Source organism: Gopherus flavomarginatus, chromosome 11 (genome assembly GCF_025201925.1).
Source record: "Gopherus flavomarginatus isolate rGopFla2 chromosome 11, rGopFla2.mat.asm, whole genome shotgun sequence".
Classification (NCBI taxonomy): Eukaryota; Metazoa; Chordata; order Testudines; family Testudinidae; genus Gopherus; species Gopherus flavomarginatus.
In genome coordinates this window covers 52,198,313-52,213,812 of record NC_066627.1, presented here as the reverse complement: position 1 = coordinate 52,213,812, position 15,500 = coordinate 52,198,313, and the positions used below count along the sequence as shown (strand labels likewise).

The following is a 15,500-nucleotide window of genomic DNA, read 5'->3' as shown; positions in this document are numbered from 1 at the left end:
GGGGGAAGGGCGCCGGCTATTTGTTGCTAGAAGACAGAGGGTCAGTGATTTATGCACACTGGCCTTTATCCCACCACCTAGAGACTTAAGAAATGTATAGGGGAAACTGAGGCACCCACACAGTATTAGGGGAAACATTAAGAACAGTCCCACTTCATCACAGGGGGGATCTGGTGAGAAATGGGCCAGCCTAGGACCAACCATCCCCCCCTGCCCCGCCCAGTGCACTTAGAGTCCTGGCCCCTCTTCACCTGTAACACTGCCTCCCTCTGGAGTCTGTTTGGTCCAGTCCCAGCCCTCTCCGGACTGGGCAGGTGGCAGGGCAGTGCTGAGGGCACCTGCTTGTGGGGGGACACAGTCAAGGCCACAGCCGGTGAAGCAGCATTTCTGTTTCCCAGTACAGTTCCTGTCGTTATCACACTTGTTGTTGCAAGGAGCAAATGGTTGCAACACTTTCCTCTTGGGACAAACGCCAGGGGAGGCTGGAAAAGAGTCAGAGTCCAGTGTAGCCGAGTCAGTGAACGGGCAGGGCCTTCCCCACCCTGGCCTGAGAAGCACCTCGGGGTTGTCGGCTCCCAGGGGGGAAAGCCCCGGCCAGGCCGGCTCAGGTGCAGAATGGCGTGACCGTGTGGGAGATGCTTGGCTCCTAGAAGCTGCTGGTGCAGAGGCTTTTTCCTTGTTGGTTCTAATCAAACTGCCCTGGCTGGGGAGCTGCAGGATTTTGGACCCAGATAAGGACTGGGGTCATACTGACCCATCTCTCCTGCATGGCAGTGCTCAGTGGGTTGCAAAAGCCTCCGTTAATCACTATCAGCCCAGCCCAAGGACCTCCCGCTGGGCATTTTGCCTGGCTAGGCAGCTCCTTAGGTTCTGCTGCCCAAGGCCCGGGGCCAGCAGAGCACCTGACACCTGCTTCACGTCAAGCACCCAGGAAGCTGCACTGAAGGCAACGGGGCTGCTCGGGACTGAAGTCCTGCCTGTGCGAAAGCAGCTGGCTGGGCTGGGGGTTCTGATCACACCCGCTGGGCTCTCTGCCTGCACGGGGGGAGGGCGCCGGACTGGCTGGATCCCAGCGGCTGTGGAGGCCTTGCCAGTGTGCAGTGGCATTTATCGACCCAGAGCTACTTCTGTAGCGGGAGGAGTGGGGACTTCCTCCCATGGGCACAGGCCTTCTCTGCCCCACAGGGCTGCTGCAGTGATCCCCCTCCCCCTGCATTTCCATCTGTGCTCACTGGAGAGCCCTGGCCAAGGAGAAGAGAGGCCTTGAATACATGGAGAGTCTGGATTGCATTGCCTCCGCCGCCAAGCAGCAGCCTTTTAAGGACGAAGTCGCTCACTTGTGCCATGTGCTGTTTTTCAAAGAGGCTTTTCTCACTCCTCCCTGCAGTGCAGCCCTGGGGGTGGCTAGCGAGTGCAGCCTGTCAGCCCAGGATTGCTGTGGGACGAGGAGGGGGGAGCGATTTCCAGAGGGTTCAGGTACACAGCTGCAAGGCCAGGTCATGTCACAGTGACCATGTTTGCACATGCAAACTGGGTCCGGGGGTTGGCAAACATGCTTGATTTGCCACATGAGCGGCCGGCTGCCGTGACTGACGGCACGAATGCAGCACACAACTGTAAGTGCGAAATGTCCATGTTATCATGGCCTCACTGGTTTGGAAATCCAGCCTGCTGCACCAGGCTGATGCAGGGACCGTGCTAGGCCCAGAGAAAAGGGCCGTGGTGCCTGCCGCTAGCCCCCTGAGTTACTTTGCAGCATTTTACCTGGCTCAGCTTTGGTGCATTTTCTGTGGCAGCCGATAACGCAGCACTTCTCGTCCATGGAGCACTGCGTGTCGTCGGAGCAGCTCACAAGACAGATGGTGACCGGGCCTGGGTCTGGCTTGGAGCAATACCCAGGGTGCACTGGGAAAGAAGGAAAAAGCACAGGGAATTTGTCAAGCCATGTGTACTTACAGCCCAGTTCTGGGGTGTGCGTCGCTCGGTCAAATAGGTGAAGGCCTGGCAGGTATATGTCAATGCAATGCCTTTCCGTGTGGCTATCAGCTGTGGAACTGCAGATCTCCCTAGAGCTCCTGTCACTTTGCTGCTAAGAAAGAGTTCCTGGTGTGTGTGATATGTTCATTGGAGCAGCCAGAGCGGCTACAGAATGAGCACCAGGTGCAGCGTGAAAATGTAGCACACCTGTGTGAGTAACTGTCACGGAGTGTGGGGGAGTCAGGGCCCTGCACCCCCCCTCACCGATTCACTGCGACTCTCAGCCAGCCAGTAACACAGAAGGTTTATTAGATGACAGGAACACAGTCCCAAGCAGGGCTTGTAGGTACAATCAGGACCCCCCACGCAGGGACGGTGCAAGAATATTTTGTGCCCTAGGCGAAACTTCCACCTTGCCCCCACCCCCCCGTAACATCTGTTCATTGAGGGGCAAATCCCAATGAGCCTTTATTGACCCCAAGGGCCAGACTGCCCAGGGGCTGCTCCCCAGACCAAGTTCCCCCCTTCCCACCCCCTGAACTCTCCTAGAGGGTGCACAGCCCCCCCCATGAGCCCTCCCCTCCGCACCCCACCCCAGCAGCCCCCGCCCCGAGTCCACTCACTGGCTTTGCCAGGCTTGGGCCGCTGCAGCAGCTCGCCAGGGAGGAGCCGCCTTCTGGGGGCTCCTGCAGCTGATGCATGTGGGCAGAGGCCCCTGTGCGCGCCCGCCCCCTCCCCCCCCGGTTCTCCCCTCGCCGTGCTCGGGCTCTGCAGCTCCCAGGAGTGTGAGCTACCACCGCTGCCCCTGCCCCTCCTGGAGCAGGCTCAGGGCCCCACGCCCTGCTGTCGGCTCACATGCCCGGGAGCCGCAGAGCCCAAGTGCGGCGATTGGTAGGGCGACCAGACAGCAAGTGTGAAAAATCAGGACGGGGGTGGGGGTTAATAGGAGCCTATATAAGAAAAAGACCCAAAAATCGGGACTGTGCCTGTAAAATCAGGATATCTGGTCACCCTAGCAAAGGGGGAGCTGGGGATGCACGGGGGCCTCTGCCCGCATGCATCTGCTGCAGCCCGCAGGAGCCCCCTGGGGGGGGTGCCATGCCACAGCTCGGGCAGGAGGGGTGAGGGGCGCGGCTGCTTCCTGTTAGAGGTGTTGCCGCCTTTGCAAGGATCCTGCCCCCCTGCGCCGTGCTGGCTCCTCCATGGCTGGGGCTCGCCGCCCCCACAAGCCAACGCTCTGGCTCTCCGGTGCCTCTGGAAGATGGCTCCTCCCTGCCAAGCCAGGGCACCACTTTTTGGTGCTCCCAGGGCTGTCCTTAGGATTTATGGGGCCCTGTGTAGTATTATTAAACTGGTGCCCCTATGCCCGATGGCAGCCTGAGCTTGCAGCCCAGTGGGGGCGGGGTGCGAAGGGACAAGGCAGAAAGAATAACAAGACGCCCAGGCCACCTCACGGTGGAGTCACAGTTCCCCGCAGAGAGCCCTGTACCCTCTCCCTCCCGCAGAATGGACACACAGAAGGTACCTAATTAAAAGCACTAAACTTGGGGGAAAAAAATGTCAACCACAGGTTTTTTGATATGCCCTGAAGTTTGTCAGACATTTATTTGCAAAAATTTTGTAGTAAGGGTGAGTCAGCTGTCCTGCTGAACACAACATGAAATATTATGGAATACATGATGCAGCTCTTCTCTGTTTTATATTTTCTTAACCGCTATTTCTAAGCTGATTTTATATTTTAAATGTACTCTTAAATGTACTCATTCCAGATTACTACATATGTAACTCACTGAAACCGACATTATTTTAAATTAATCAGTCACAGAGGTTTAGTGTGTTCATAACAATGTTCATTGCTTTTAGAAAAAGGGACACTAATTTACTGTGTGTGATCTCCAGAACAATACACGTTTATGAAATTTCACCAACTTTAAAAAATATGTTTCCAAAGATTTTAGGCATCACAAAGGATTTTATATCTTACTAAGGAACAAATTTTGCTTAAAACTAGTTCATCAGATAGTCAGAAGTAAAGAAAGGGAAACTCTTTGTCCAGCCGTGACTAATGAAATATTTTTAAAACAAATTTTAAACGAAGGTCCTGCAGACTGACATGTTCTGAGTAAACATTACAGTGACGCACAACTGGTTTTGTCAGTATATTCAGAAACTGACAGTAGATACCTGGGGGTTGGCAAATGCCTGTTGAATGGTCTCAGTGTTGTGTTAATAGCTCTGGCAGGCTGGAGACTTTTTCTCTTAACTACTGGATCCCCTTCCCAGGAGCCTGCAGGAAGGGTCAGAACAGGGAGAGGAAGGGCCAGTAGGGTGGACACTAAGACCCAGTGGTGCCCCAAATTTTCAGGTGCCCTAGCAGCTGCCTATGCCTGAGGATGGCCCTGAGCGCCCCCAACCCCTTGCTGCCCTAGGCCACTGCCTAGCTTGCCTAGTGGTTGCGCTGGCCCTGCCCCCCAGCCAGGTCCCTCTGGGGGGCAAGGATCTTAGACCCCAGACTTGGGGTTCCCTGCCTCTTCCCAGCCAGCCCAAAACTGAAACCAAACCCCCCTCCAGCTGGATCTCTCCCCATCCTGCTCTCCCCCTCTCCATTTGTCCAGTTTCCCGGGCAAAGGTGTCTACTCCCCCCACCAGGGCCGACTTTAGGAAGTGCGGGGCCCAATTCGAACATTTTTGGCAGGGCCCTGACAGGGATGACTTAAAAAAAACATTAAAAAAAGCCTTTAATTTCTTAGTAACCAGTTTCCTATAAAAAGTTCTGATTTAAGGGATGTGCCACAGTATGTATTTTTTGTACCAATAGGGTTACTGTACGTCCGTATTTTCCTCCCGGATGGCAATTTAAGAACCAAAAAGCCTGACATGTCCGGGAAAATACGGATGTATGTTAACCCTCCCTAAAGTTCTCTTTTTAAAAGAGGGGCCTGAACTAGAAATGAGCTCCGTTTTACTTGTGGGTCCCTGCCACTCCCTGGGGGTGTGCTAGGGTGACCAGATGTCCCAATTTTATAGGCACAGTCCAGATTTTTGGGTCTTTTTCTTATATAGGATCCTATTACCCCTCACCCCCGTCCCGATTTTTCACACTTGCTGTCTGGTCACCCTAGGGTGTGCACATGTGTGGGTCCCAGCTGCTCCCTGCCCCTCTCATTGAAGCAGGTGTGCAAGGTTACTGCCCTGGGAACTGCAGGGCACCAGTGGACATGGGGCTGGCTGGAGGCAGGGCAGAGGCTGATTGGAGGTAGGGTCTGACTGCAGACAGGGCAAGGGGTGCGGGGCTGGCTGGAGACAGGAGGTGTGTGAGGCGGGCTGGCTTCAGGGAGGGCCACGGGGTGGGGGGTGCAGCAGGGGTTGACGGGGTTGGAGACAGGAGCATGGGACTGGCTGGCTTGAGGCAGGGGTGTGTGGCAGGGGTTGGCTGGAGACAGGGCAGGGCTGGTGCAGGCAGGGCAGGGGGTGCAGGGCTGGTGCAGCAAGGGCTGGCTGGAGACAGGGGCTGGCTGTGGGCAGGACAGGGGGTGTGGGGCTGGCTGGAGACAGGGGCTGGCTGCGGGCAGGGCAGGGGGTGTGGGGCTGGCTGGAGACAGGGGCTGGCTGCGGGCAGGGCAGGGGTTGTGGAGCTGGCTGCAGGCAGGAGCTGGTGCGGGCAGGGCAGGGGATGTGGGGCTGATGTGGGCAGTGCAGGAGGTGCAGCAGGGGTTGGCTGCGGGCAGGGGGTGCAGGTACAGGGGGTACAGCCCACCCTATACAGTGAGTGTGCCCTCCTCCTCCCTCCCCCACCGGGGTAGCAGTAGCAGCAGCCCGGGGCTCGGGGGCTATTTAAAGGGCCTGGGGCTACCCTGCTTCTACCACCCTGGCCCTTTAAATAGCCACGGGAGCCCTGGGGAAATGATGAGGCTCTGGGGGCTATTTAAAGGGCCGGGGCAGTAGAAGCAACGGGAGCCCCAGACTTTTTAAATAGCCCCCAGAGCCCCGCAGCCCTATCCCTGGGCTCCAGCTGCGGGGCTCTGGTGGCAATTTAAAGGGCTTGGAGCCCCAGGGCCTTTACATTGTCCCCTGGGGAAGCCAGGCCACCCCAGTACAGTGCACCAGCTCTTGCCCGTGGTACTGGGGCTTGGGCGTGGGGCCCTCTTAGAGGCGGGGCCCGATTCAAGGGAATTGGTTGAATTGGCCTAAAGCCGGCCCTGCCCCACCCCCCTCCTGGCTCAGGTTACAGGCTCAGGAACTGCCCCTCACCTAAAGTCACCCCCTGCTCTCCCCTCCCCCATGCAGACAGCCCCAGTAAAATTAAATGACATTCCCAGGTCAGTCCATCCCGCTCCCTGCTGCGTCACAGTAACCACAGCTGTTCTAATGGGCATGGTGATGTCGTGAACACACGCAACAGAGCACAGCAGCTCCCAAGGACGGGAAGGAGAGAGCCTGAAGTCCAGGGAAGCTGTGGCCAGTATCAAGAGATGCCGTTTCCAGACTAGGCGGGTTCCCCTACTCTCCTTCCTGCAGGGACCGGGTCTGCTGACACCGATTGGCAGAAGCTGAAGTCTGCCCCTTGGCTAGCATAGCTTGGACACGTCTCCCTTGGCCTCCCCTGCAGAGGGAAGGACCTGGGGACTGTGAGCCAGGAGCTGAGGCAATGACTACATTGCATCATAGGTAGCGGGTTATTGTGACCAGAGGGCCAGAGCCAAAACACAGCACTTTTCAGCTGGCAGGACACAATGTCAGGCTCCCCCCACGCCGCCTGGCAGGAGCTGCTGTAGTCTGGGGGCATCGCAGTTTGGGCCTGGCTCTGGCTGATCGTGGGCAGCTGTTTCTCCGAGAGCCCTGAGGATCTCTGTTCCCAGCGCCCTGGTGCAGAGCTCACGGCCTCACTCCCCACCCTCCCCTTGGAGCCCCCTTTAGTACAGCTCAGCGGCGCCTGAGCTGGACCCTGCAGGGAACATGTCCTTGAAATGGCTGTGGGACCCAGAGCTCCCCGCAACCTGTCAGGAGAGAAAAGCTCTCAGCTTGGCAAAGCGAGCTCTTCAGAGCCGTTCCTGGGCCTGGCACATCGCCGCACGGTGATGGGGCCGGAGACTGGTGAGCCGGGAGAACAGCTGCAGATTTCCAACCTCCGGAGCTGCTTTTCTTTTTGCTGATTCCTAACTAACCAAAGACGAGTCTCCCCAGCCCCTGCTCTGATGCTGCCTCTGGCACTCCCCAGCGTCTGACGCTCCAGAGAAAGACAAACAACCCACAGTGTATCTGTCCAGCTGAGCAGGGCAGTACGTGGGGGATGAGCAATCTCTTCCTGACCCTTCTAACAGTCAGCGTATGCCTCGAAGCCTGAGAGCTGATCACCCTAATCTTGACAGGTTTTAGCGCCATCCAGGCAAAGAATTCCACCAGCCGCTACGTCTCTGTGCAGAGACCCCCTTGTGATGGTGCTAGAGCTGCTTTTGTCTCATCAGCCCCACCCCCACCTTGTGCTTTATTCTGGGGCAGGGCTGAAGAGACTCCCCTGCCCGCCCGTAGAGGGATCGGCCAGTACCTGAATCTGGGAGGATGCAGACTCTCCTGTCACCTTGGCTGCAGCACTTCTCGTTCCCTGGGCAGGACTCGTCAGAGAGACAGTAGGCCTGAGGGGGGCGTGTGGGCCCCTTCATTTCGGCCGGACACTCACCGTCCTTAGCTGTGGCTGTGCAGGAGACAAGAGCCCATGTCACTTGGAGGAGACAGTCATAGAACCATAGAATCTCAGGGTTGGGAGGGACCTCAGGAGGTATCTAGTCCAACCCCCTGCTCAAAGCAGGACCAATTCCCAACTAAATCATCCCAGCCAGGGCTTTGTCAAGCCTGACCTTAAAAACCTCAAAGGAAGGAGATTCCACCACCTCCCTAGGGAATCCATTCCAGTGCTTCACCACCCTCCTAGTGAAATAGTGTTTCCTAATATCCAGCCTAAACCTCCCCCACTGCAACTTGAGACTATTGCTCCTTGTTCTGTCATCTGCCACCACTGAGAACAGTCTGGATCCATCCCCTTTGGAACCCCCTTTCAGGTAGTTGAAGGCTGATATCAAATCCCCCCTCACTCTTCTCTTCTGCAGACTAAATAACCCCAGTTCCCTCAGCCTCTCCTCATAAGTCATGTGCTCCAGACCCCCAATCATTTTTGTTGCCCTCCACTGGACTCTTTCCAATTTTTCCACATCCTTCTTGTAGTGGGGGGCCCAAAACTGGACACAGTACTCCAGGTGTGGCCTCACCAATATTGAATAAAGGGGAATGATCACATCCTTTGATCTGCTGGCAATGCCCCTACTTATACAGCCCAAAATGCGGTTAGCCTTCTTGGCAACAAGGGCACACTGTTGACTCATATCCAGCTTCTTGTCCACTGTAACCCCTAGGTCCTTTTCTGCAGAACTGCTGCCTAGCCATTCGGTCCCTAGTCTATAACAGTGCATGGGATTCTTTCTTCCTAAGTGCAGGACTCTGCACTTGTCCTTGTTGACCTTGTTCAACTGCAGGGAATGCTCTGCTGGGAGGGGAGCAGCTAGCCTTGCTGCGCTCTCCCCACCCAGCCCCGGGAATGCAGGGTCCTGGCCAGATCCTTGAGGCCAAGTGCCTGAAGCTGGGGGCTCTTGCTCAAGAGGACTGTCATTACCCCAAGAGAAGGGAGGCATGGCAGGACGCTGCAGGGAGTTGCTGTAAGGTTTAGGCAGGTAAATATTTATTAACTATTCTAAAGCCCCCTCGTCATGTCCATGCCCTCAGCCCATTAACCCACGCCATCCCAGGCCTGCACCGTGGGGAGCTGCAGCGGAGCAGAACGCGGTTCTGTTGCAGTTGTGTGACTGGGCTGCTGTGTGTCAGTTGCTCCTGGCCCGTTGAAGGTAAACAGCCTGCAGTGAAAGGCCAATGTTGCCTCTCCCAGGCCTCAGGAGGGTCGAGCGGAGATGTTCTGAGTTCACCCTAGTTCCCTGTGGGTCCCCCTGGGGTTTTGCCAGGGAAGAACCTGCTGCCTGCCTAAGGTCTGACACGTGTGGGAGATGGAAGGGCCTGGTCCTGCTCCCCCGACATCAGTGGCAGCAGGACCCGGCCCCTCAGCCATTGGCGCTGTCTCTGGTTCTCGCACTGTGCTACCTTCGGGCTAGTGCTGGGCGAACGATGGAGCTTTCGGTTCAGTGGCCAACACACACACATACACACTGTCATTTCAGGTAGTGCAAAACCTTCAGTTTCCAGGTGGTTTTTTACCTTTATTTTTGTTAAATTAACTACATTTGAAACAAAATGTCTCAGCAAATTTCATTAGCTCACTCTTACTTTCTGTGCCAACGTAACCAATCAAAATATCAAATTAGGATCAGTCTTGGGACCAATCTTGAGGAGCTCCACCAAGAACCTCCCTACAGCCCAGCCTTCCCCCTTCCAGCACAACCCATGGTCATCTCCCCTTTCGTCAGCTCCTCTCCCACACCACAGTTCTTTTGCTAATCCCATCTTCTTCAGTGTAACTAGGTGCATCGTGTCAGATGCTTTACTGAAGTCCAGCTAGATTAGATCTTCCACATTTCCCTGGTCTAGAGAATCAGTTCTCTTATCAGACACTAGGTCAGTCAGGCACAATCTGCCGTTGGTAAACCCGTGGTGCACTTTATCCCATTTTCCATTTACCTCCATGTCTTTATTCTTTCCTTCACGATTTGTTCTAAACTCCTATGTTCTACAGAGGTCAGGCTAAAGGGGCTGTATGTGCCAGGATCACCTTTTTCCCCTTTCTTAAATACAGCCCTTATCTTCGCTATTCTCCACTGCTGAATCCACTGCTGTCTAGTCAATTCTTTCCCTCTGAAACCCAGAAGAGCCTGTTCCCCTAGTGCAGCTTGGCTAGGGAAGCCAGGCTGGCAGCTAGAGCGTGGACAGAGCTCCTGTGTTTACAGCATTGTGCTGGTCCCTGCTCTGAGCAGGGGGTGAAGCCAGGTGGCAAAAATGTCTATGCCTCTTAAAAACCAGCCTTACCAGGTTGAGCTGGTGCAGTGCCACCCAGACCTGACCGCAGCTGTCAGCATGGCCAGTCCTGGGGGCTGGGAGGCTCTGGGCTGAGGTGTTCAAACCTTGGCCTCGCTCTTCCACCTGCAACTTACAGATGTAAATACCTGTGTGCACTTGCCTAGCCCAATGGCTGTGCACCGGGGCTGCGTACTGCACGTGCGGAGTGTGCTCCGGGCAGATCTTATCGCATGCGTGGCCCGGTCCCTGGGCAAGGGCCCAGCCGGAAAGGCAACCCTGTAAGCAGGGTGCATTTCCATGGGCAGCATGTGGCTGCTCCTCCTCTGAGCCCACGTCAGCACCATGCAGGGCTATGACTATGCAGCTCCTCATTAACCAGCCATCGAAGGCCAAGCTGCTGCTGGGCTCTAGTTATTCCAGCGCCATGGCCTGCATAGCACCCTGACTGCACACTGCTCTTTCCCTCACACCCACCCCGGCTGCCCTGGGCCAGAGGAACAAGGCAAACCACTCACCGCGTTTTTCCTTCTTCCATGAGCCGTTCCCCAGGGCGAGGAGCCCCAGGAGGAGGAAGATGGTACCTGACTTCATGGTGCTGTCAGGGGCTATCTCTGAGCACCCAGGCCTGACCTAGGTGGGGATTTAAACCCTGCATGGGTGGGGTGGGGCCAGCAGGGGGAAGGGCTGGATTCCATGTGTTGACCTGTAGCATCCTGCCAGAGGCCAGCTCCCAGCCAGTGCCAAGCCTGGGAGAAGCACAAACACAGCAGGGGGAGTTCGCAGAATCCCATGCTGGATGCCCTGCCAGGTTGTGTCAACAGGTTTATCGGCCAGCTAGCAGCGGGGTGCATGTCAGTGTGACCATCTGCAGCCTGGGCCTGCCCCTCAAATCCTGCTGCTCCATGTCGTGGGCTCAGGGCAGAGCCCCACTGCAGCGGTGCAGGCCCTGGTGCCTGGCGCAGGTCTCAGGCAGCCCTTCTTTGCATGAATCCCCCTCCGCTCTCGTGCCAAATGCCTCTCTACCCCACTTCTGCTCCAGCCCCATTGCTCTCCCTTGGGGGGCTCAGAAACTATAAGGATTTGGGTTATACTCTGACATGCCATATGCTTGTCTATAGGGAGTCCAAGCTGGTGGGCTCTCTGCACTGCTGTATTATATTGTCGCTCTGATCGCTTGGGGTTCGGTGAATATGGAAAATCCTTAATAAACAGAACTGAAACAAAGACCAAAGCGATGTGGGGCCCTTTAACGTGACAGTTGAGAAGCATAATGTTAGTGGCCAGGCCTGAAGGGCCTTGGAGGAGACACGAAATGGTGTCACAGAACAGAGAGATCATGGGAGCAAAAACGGTTTCCTTGGCCTCATGAAAACCGTTTGGCCTCAGTCTGGCAAAGCATGTGCCAAAGCTTTGGGTCTATGGATGGTCTGAGCCTGGACCTCACAGGTCAGACTCTGGTATGGGGGAGTGGGGCCTGCCCACCCTGGGAGTCACCCAAATGGGTTGCGCATGAGACACCAGCAGATCTGCATCCGGATCCTGTTTCAATCCTGTAGGATACAAACGAAGTCTTTCCTGTGTGCAGGGAACCTGAATGCTATGGTCATGGTCCCACTGTCTGTGTGATCTCAGACTGACCCGGTGCCTGCCCGAGACCCCATCCCGAGGGAACACCTCAGCCATCGGATTGCTACTGCCCAGGGGCTGAGAGGTGTTGTGCTGGAAGGAGGTCGAGACAATCCAGCCAACTGTGGGGAACACAGACACCCTTCCCTGGCCTCTCCTTGCCCATGGATGAAGAATAAGAGGGGATGCAATTGGGCCCAGGTGTTAGGATGCGTGTTCAGTGGTGATATGTGCCCAGCCAAATAGCTGGCGGGGCATCTAGCTGCATTTCTCATGCATGTGCATGTAACTGCAGGAGTTGTGCATGCAAATTGTGTTGCAAATTGTGACGAACTGGGAATGTTCTTAATGTTTTCTCTGAATACTGTGTTGGTGCCTCAGTGTCCCCATGGCAGTTCTTAAGTATCTTGCAGAGCAAGGGCCAGTGCACCTAAATGCCTGACCCTCTGTCTCCTAGCAACTGATGGCCTGGGACCCTCCTCTGCAAAGGTGCCAACTGAAGGTGTTGGAGACAAAGAGATCAGGTGACCTCGTGGCCCGGGAAAGGAGCTGAGGAGAGAGGAGGGGCTGGGGGGGGTTGTTAGTCTGGAGCTGGCTGGGGTCGAGGAGTGAAGTGCAGACGTGGGGGGTCTGGCTCACTGCCCCCCAGAATGGACCCGGCCGAGGGGTCTGGTTCGCTGTACCTACAAGCTCTGTTTTAGACCCTGTTCCTGTCATCGAATAAACCTCTGTTTTACTGGCTGGCTGAGAGTCAAGTCTGACTGCAAAGTGAGGGTGCAGGACCCTGTGGCTTCCCTAGGACCCCGCTGGGACAGGCTCACTGTGGGAAGCGCACGGAGGGGCAGAGGATGCTGAATGCTCCAAGGAGAGACCCAGGAGGTGAAGCCGTGTGAGCTTCTTGCCCTGAACAAGTCTGCTCCAAGGGAGAGGAGGCTCCCCAAAGTCCTGACTGGCTTGGTGGGGAGCTGTTCCAGAGCATCGCCCGGGGACTCCGTGACACAAATGCACCCACAGTCTACAAAAGACTCTGTGAAAATCTGAGAAAATGAGGGAGAAAATAATCCTGAAGGGCAAAGGGCAGCACACCTTGATTGTATTCTTTGTGCAATCCTCAGCACCCTGCTCTGAGTGGGGCCAGGGGAAGACACAGGCCCTGCTCCAAGCAGCCAACTCTCTCCCCCGGGCTGGTCACATCTCCACAAGCACTGCCTGAGTCTGACTGGGCCACACTGAGATTCCAGTGCACAAGAGCAAACCCTGCTTTGCACACACCGACACGCTTCCTCAGCGTGCTGATTGGTGCCCGATGGAGTGGGTGGAGGTGAGGAGTGCCGGGGCAGGCTGTTTGCGGGCACAGTGTGGAAACGTTCTGCATTTCAGGCACCGGCTAATGAGCCAGACTAGAGGGGGAACAGGTTTGAAGTAGCCACATCCCTTTATCTGTAACAATGCAAGCGCCTCCGGTGAGACCCCATTACATGGTCAGGGACACAGTAATGAGTTTGTGAGAGGCATGTCCAGAAAAACCCATTTCCACACAGGACAGGGCCTTGACGGCAGAAGAGCATTGCATCAAAGGGTGGTGCTGGGTGAATGGGACCAGTCCCTGGGATGCCGCTTACCCCATTCTGGCCAGGGCTAGGCCGCACCTGAAAGAAAAAGAGAAAGTGGTTGAGGCAGGGCCTGCTCCAAGGCTGACAGGCCAGATCCCAGGGCACAGGACTCCTGCTTCCCAGCCAGTTGAGGAATCTCAGCCCCTCTGGGCCCACCTGGGGCTGGCAGGCAGCTAGAATGGGTGCGGGCAATATGGGGGGCTAAGGGGAACCCTAAAGAGCAAACAGCCAGAGGGGCCCGAGTGCGTCAGCAGGAGGAAGTGTGCACCAGTCGGTGGTTCAGTGAGTGTCCAGGGAGCAAGGGAGAAGGGTCCTGACACTGCAGAGAGGCCAGCGAACAACATGCAGCCGGGCTCCGAGAGGGCCCTCGCCCCGGCAGGGCTAGCGGGGAGGCTCCGAGGCTGACGTGTCCAGAAGGCAGGTGCTGAGGGTCCCCAGGCTCAGAAGAGAACCCCAAGTTCTGGAGAGACTTTCCGAGGTATGCGGCTGAGCCACTGATCAAACCTGCAGCTTGGCCAAGCCAGCGGCGCGAGGGGAGGGTGAGAGGCCCCAGTGGCTGAGCTGACACCTCACCGTGGCCTGCGCAGGCCTGGAGACACGCGGCCTCCGTCTCAAAGCTGTTCCTGTTGCCCTGGCAGCCGCCATACGTGAACCCATCACACTGCTCGGCTTCAGGGCTGTAGAAGAACCGGGGCAACGCGCCGTCGCAGCAGCCTGCCTCAGGGGGGAGTTTGCAAATGTCTAGTACAGAGAACAGAGGGTGCCCAGCACTGTGCGGGCTGGTGGGAGCAGGTGGGGGGAGAGCGGATGGCGCTACAGAGCGAGTCAACTCCCGTCCCCAGGCCCTGCTCTCACCAGGGGGCCCGCAGGCCTGCAGACACTCCTCTTCCTCAGCAAAGTTGTTCAGGTTCCCCTGGCAGCCGCCGTAGATAAACAGCTCGCAGTGCTGAGAGCTGGAGTTGTAGAAGAACCGCGGGACCCAGGCTTTGCAAGGCCCAATGTCAGGGCTGAGCTGGCAGAAGTCTGGAGGTGCAGAGCAGAGCGCAGGGGGTGCGGGGACGTGACTCCATGCGGCACAGCTCTCTGTCTCCGACACGGCTTAGTGCCCCGTGGGCATGGCAGGGTCCGTGGGAAGGGCCATGCAGTATGGAACCCAAGAGGGAGCCCAGGGCCAGCGACAGCATCCCTGCAGCCCCTAGAGTGCTGAGCTCAGTGCTAGGCAGGCTCCCAGCGCCGCCTCTGCCTGTCAGGCAAAGCACTAGGCTCTGGCCCTTCCCCCGGACCCCAGCTTCTGAGTCTTGCTGCTCACAGATGGGGGAGCAGCAGGGAGGAAGTGTCACGGAGTGTGGGGGAGTCCGGCCCTGCACCCCTCTTCCTGGGACCCACAGTGACTCTCAGCCAGTCAGTAAAACAGAAGGTTTATTGGACAACAGGAACACAGGTTACAGCAGAGCTTGCAGGCACAGTCAGGACCCCTCCACCGAGTCCTTCTGGGCTTTCAGGGTGCTTGGATCCCAGCTAGGATACCCTGAATTCCGCCCACACAGCCCCAAGCCCAAACTCAAACTGCTTCCCTCCTGCCACTCCCTTCCTTTGTCCCCTTCCCGGGCAAAGGTGTTGACCTTTCCCCTCCCTTACCTAGCTCAGGTTACAGGCTCTGGCATCGTCCATCTCCTAAAGTCCTCCCCTGCTCTCCCACTCCCCACACAGACAGTCCCTACTGCATCACATCTCTCCCCCCTTCGAGACTGAACTGAGCGGGGTCACTCTGCCCAGTGACCTGGGGAAGTTCAGGGTCCCCTCTCCGGGACAACGCATCCGCTGTCAGGTTGGCACTTCCCTTCACATGGACCACGTCCATGTCATAGTCCTGCAGAAGCAGGCTCCACCTCAGGAGCTTGGCGTTGGCTCCTTTCATCTGGTGCAGCCAGGTCAGGGGAGAGTGGTCGGTGTACACGGTGAAGTGTCGCCCAAAGAGATATGGCTCTAGCTTCTTAAGGGCCCACACCATGGCCAGGCATTCCTTCTCGATGGCCGCGTAGCTTTGTTCCCGGGGTAGCAGCTTCTTACTCAGGTACACGATGGGGTGTCTCTCCCCCTTTTCATCCTCCTGCATTAACACTGCCCCCAGTCCCGTATCTGAGGCATCAGTGAACACCATAAAGGGTTTGTCAAAATCTGGGTTTCCCAGAACTGGGTCGCTAACCAGAGCCTCCTTCAGCGCCCGGAAAGCCTCCTGGCACTGCTCAGTCCAGATCACCTTGTCTGGCT

The 15,500-nt window shown here is 56.7% G+C and overlaps 2 protein-coding genes across 3 annotated transcripts in view; both read right to left on the bottom strand.

Annotated features, from left to right (window-relative positions):
- Positions 1-10,581, bottom strand: part of LOC127031000 (balbiani ring protein 3-like) — a 38,521-nt gene extending 27,940 nt beyond the window's left edge. Inside the window, exons 1-3 of the mRNA XM_050917678.1 lie at positions 10,506-10,581; positions 7,523-7,669; positions 1,765-1,905 (exon numbers count right to left, since the gene is read on the bottom strand). Coding sequence (XP_050773635.1) covers positions 1,765-1,905; positions 7,523-7,669; positions 10,506-10,581 — 364 coding nt within the window. The remainder of the gene's footprint in view (positions 1-1,764; positions 1,906-7,522; positions 7,670-10,505) is intronic.
- Positions 1-15,500, bottom strand: part of LOC127031020 (uncharacterized) — a 217,037-nt gene that overhangs the window by 62,456 nt on the left and 139,081 nt on the right. The window lies entirely within an intron of this gene.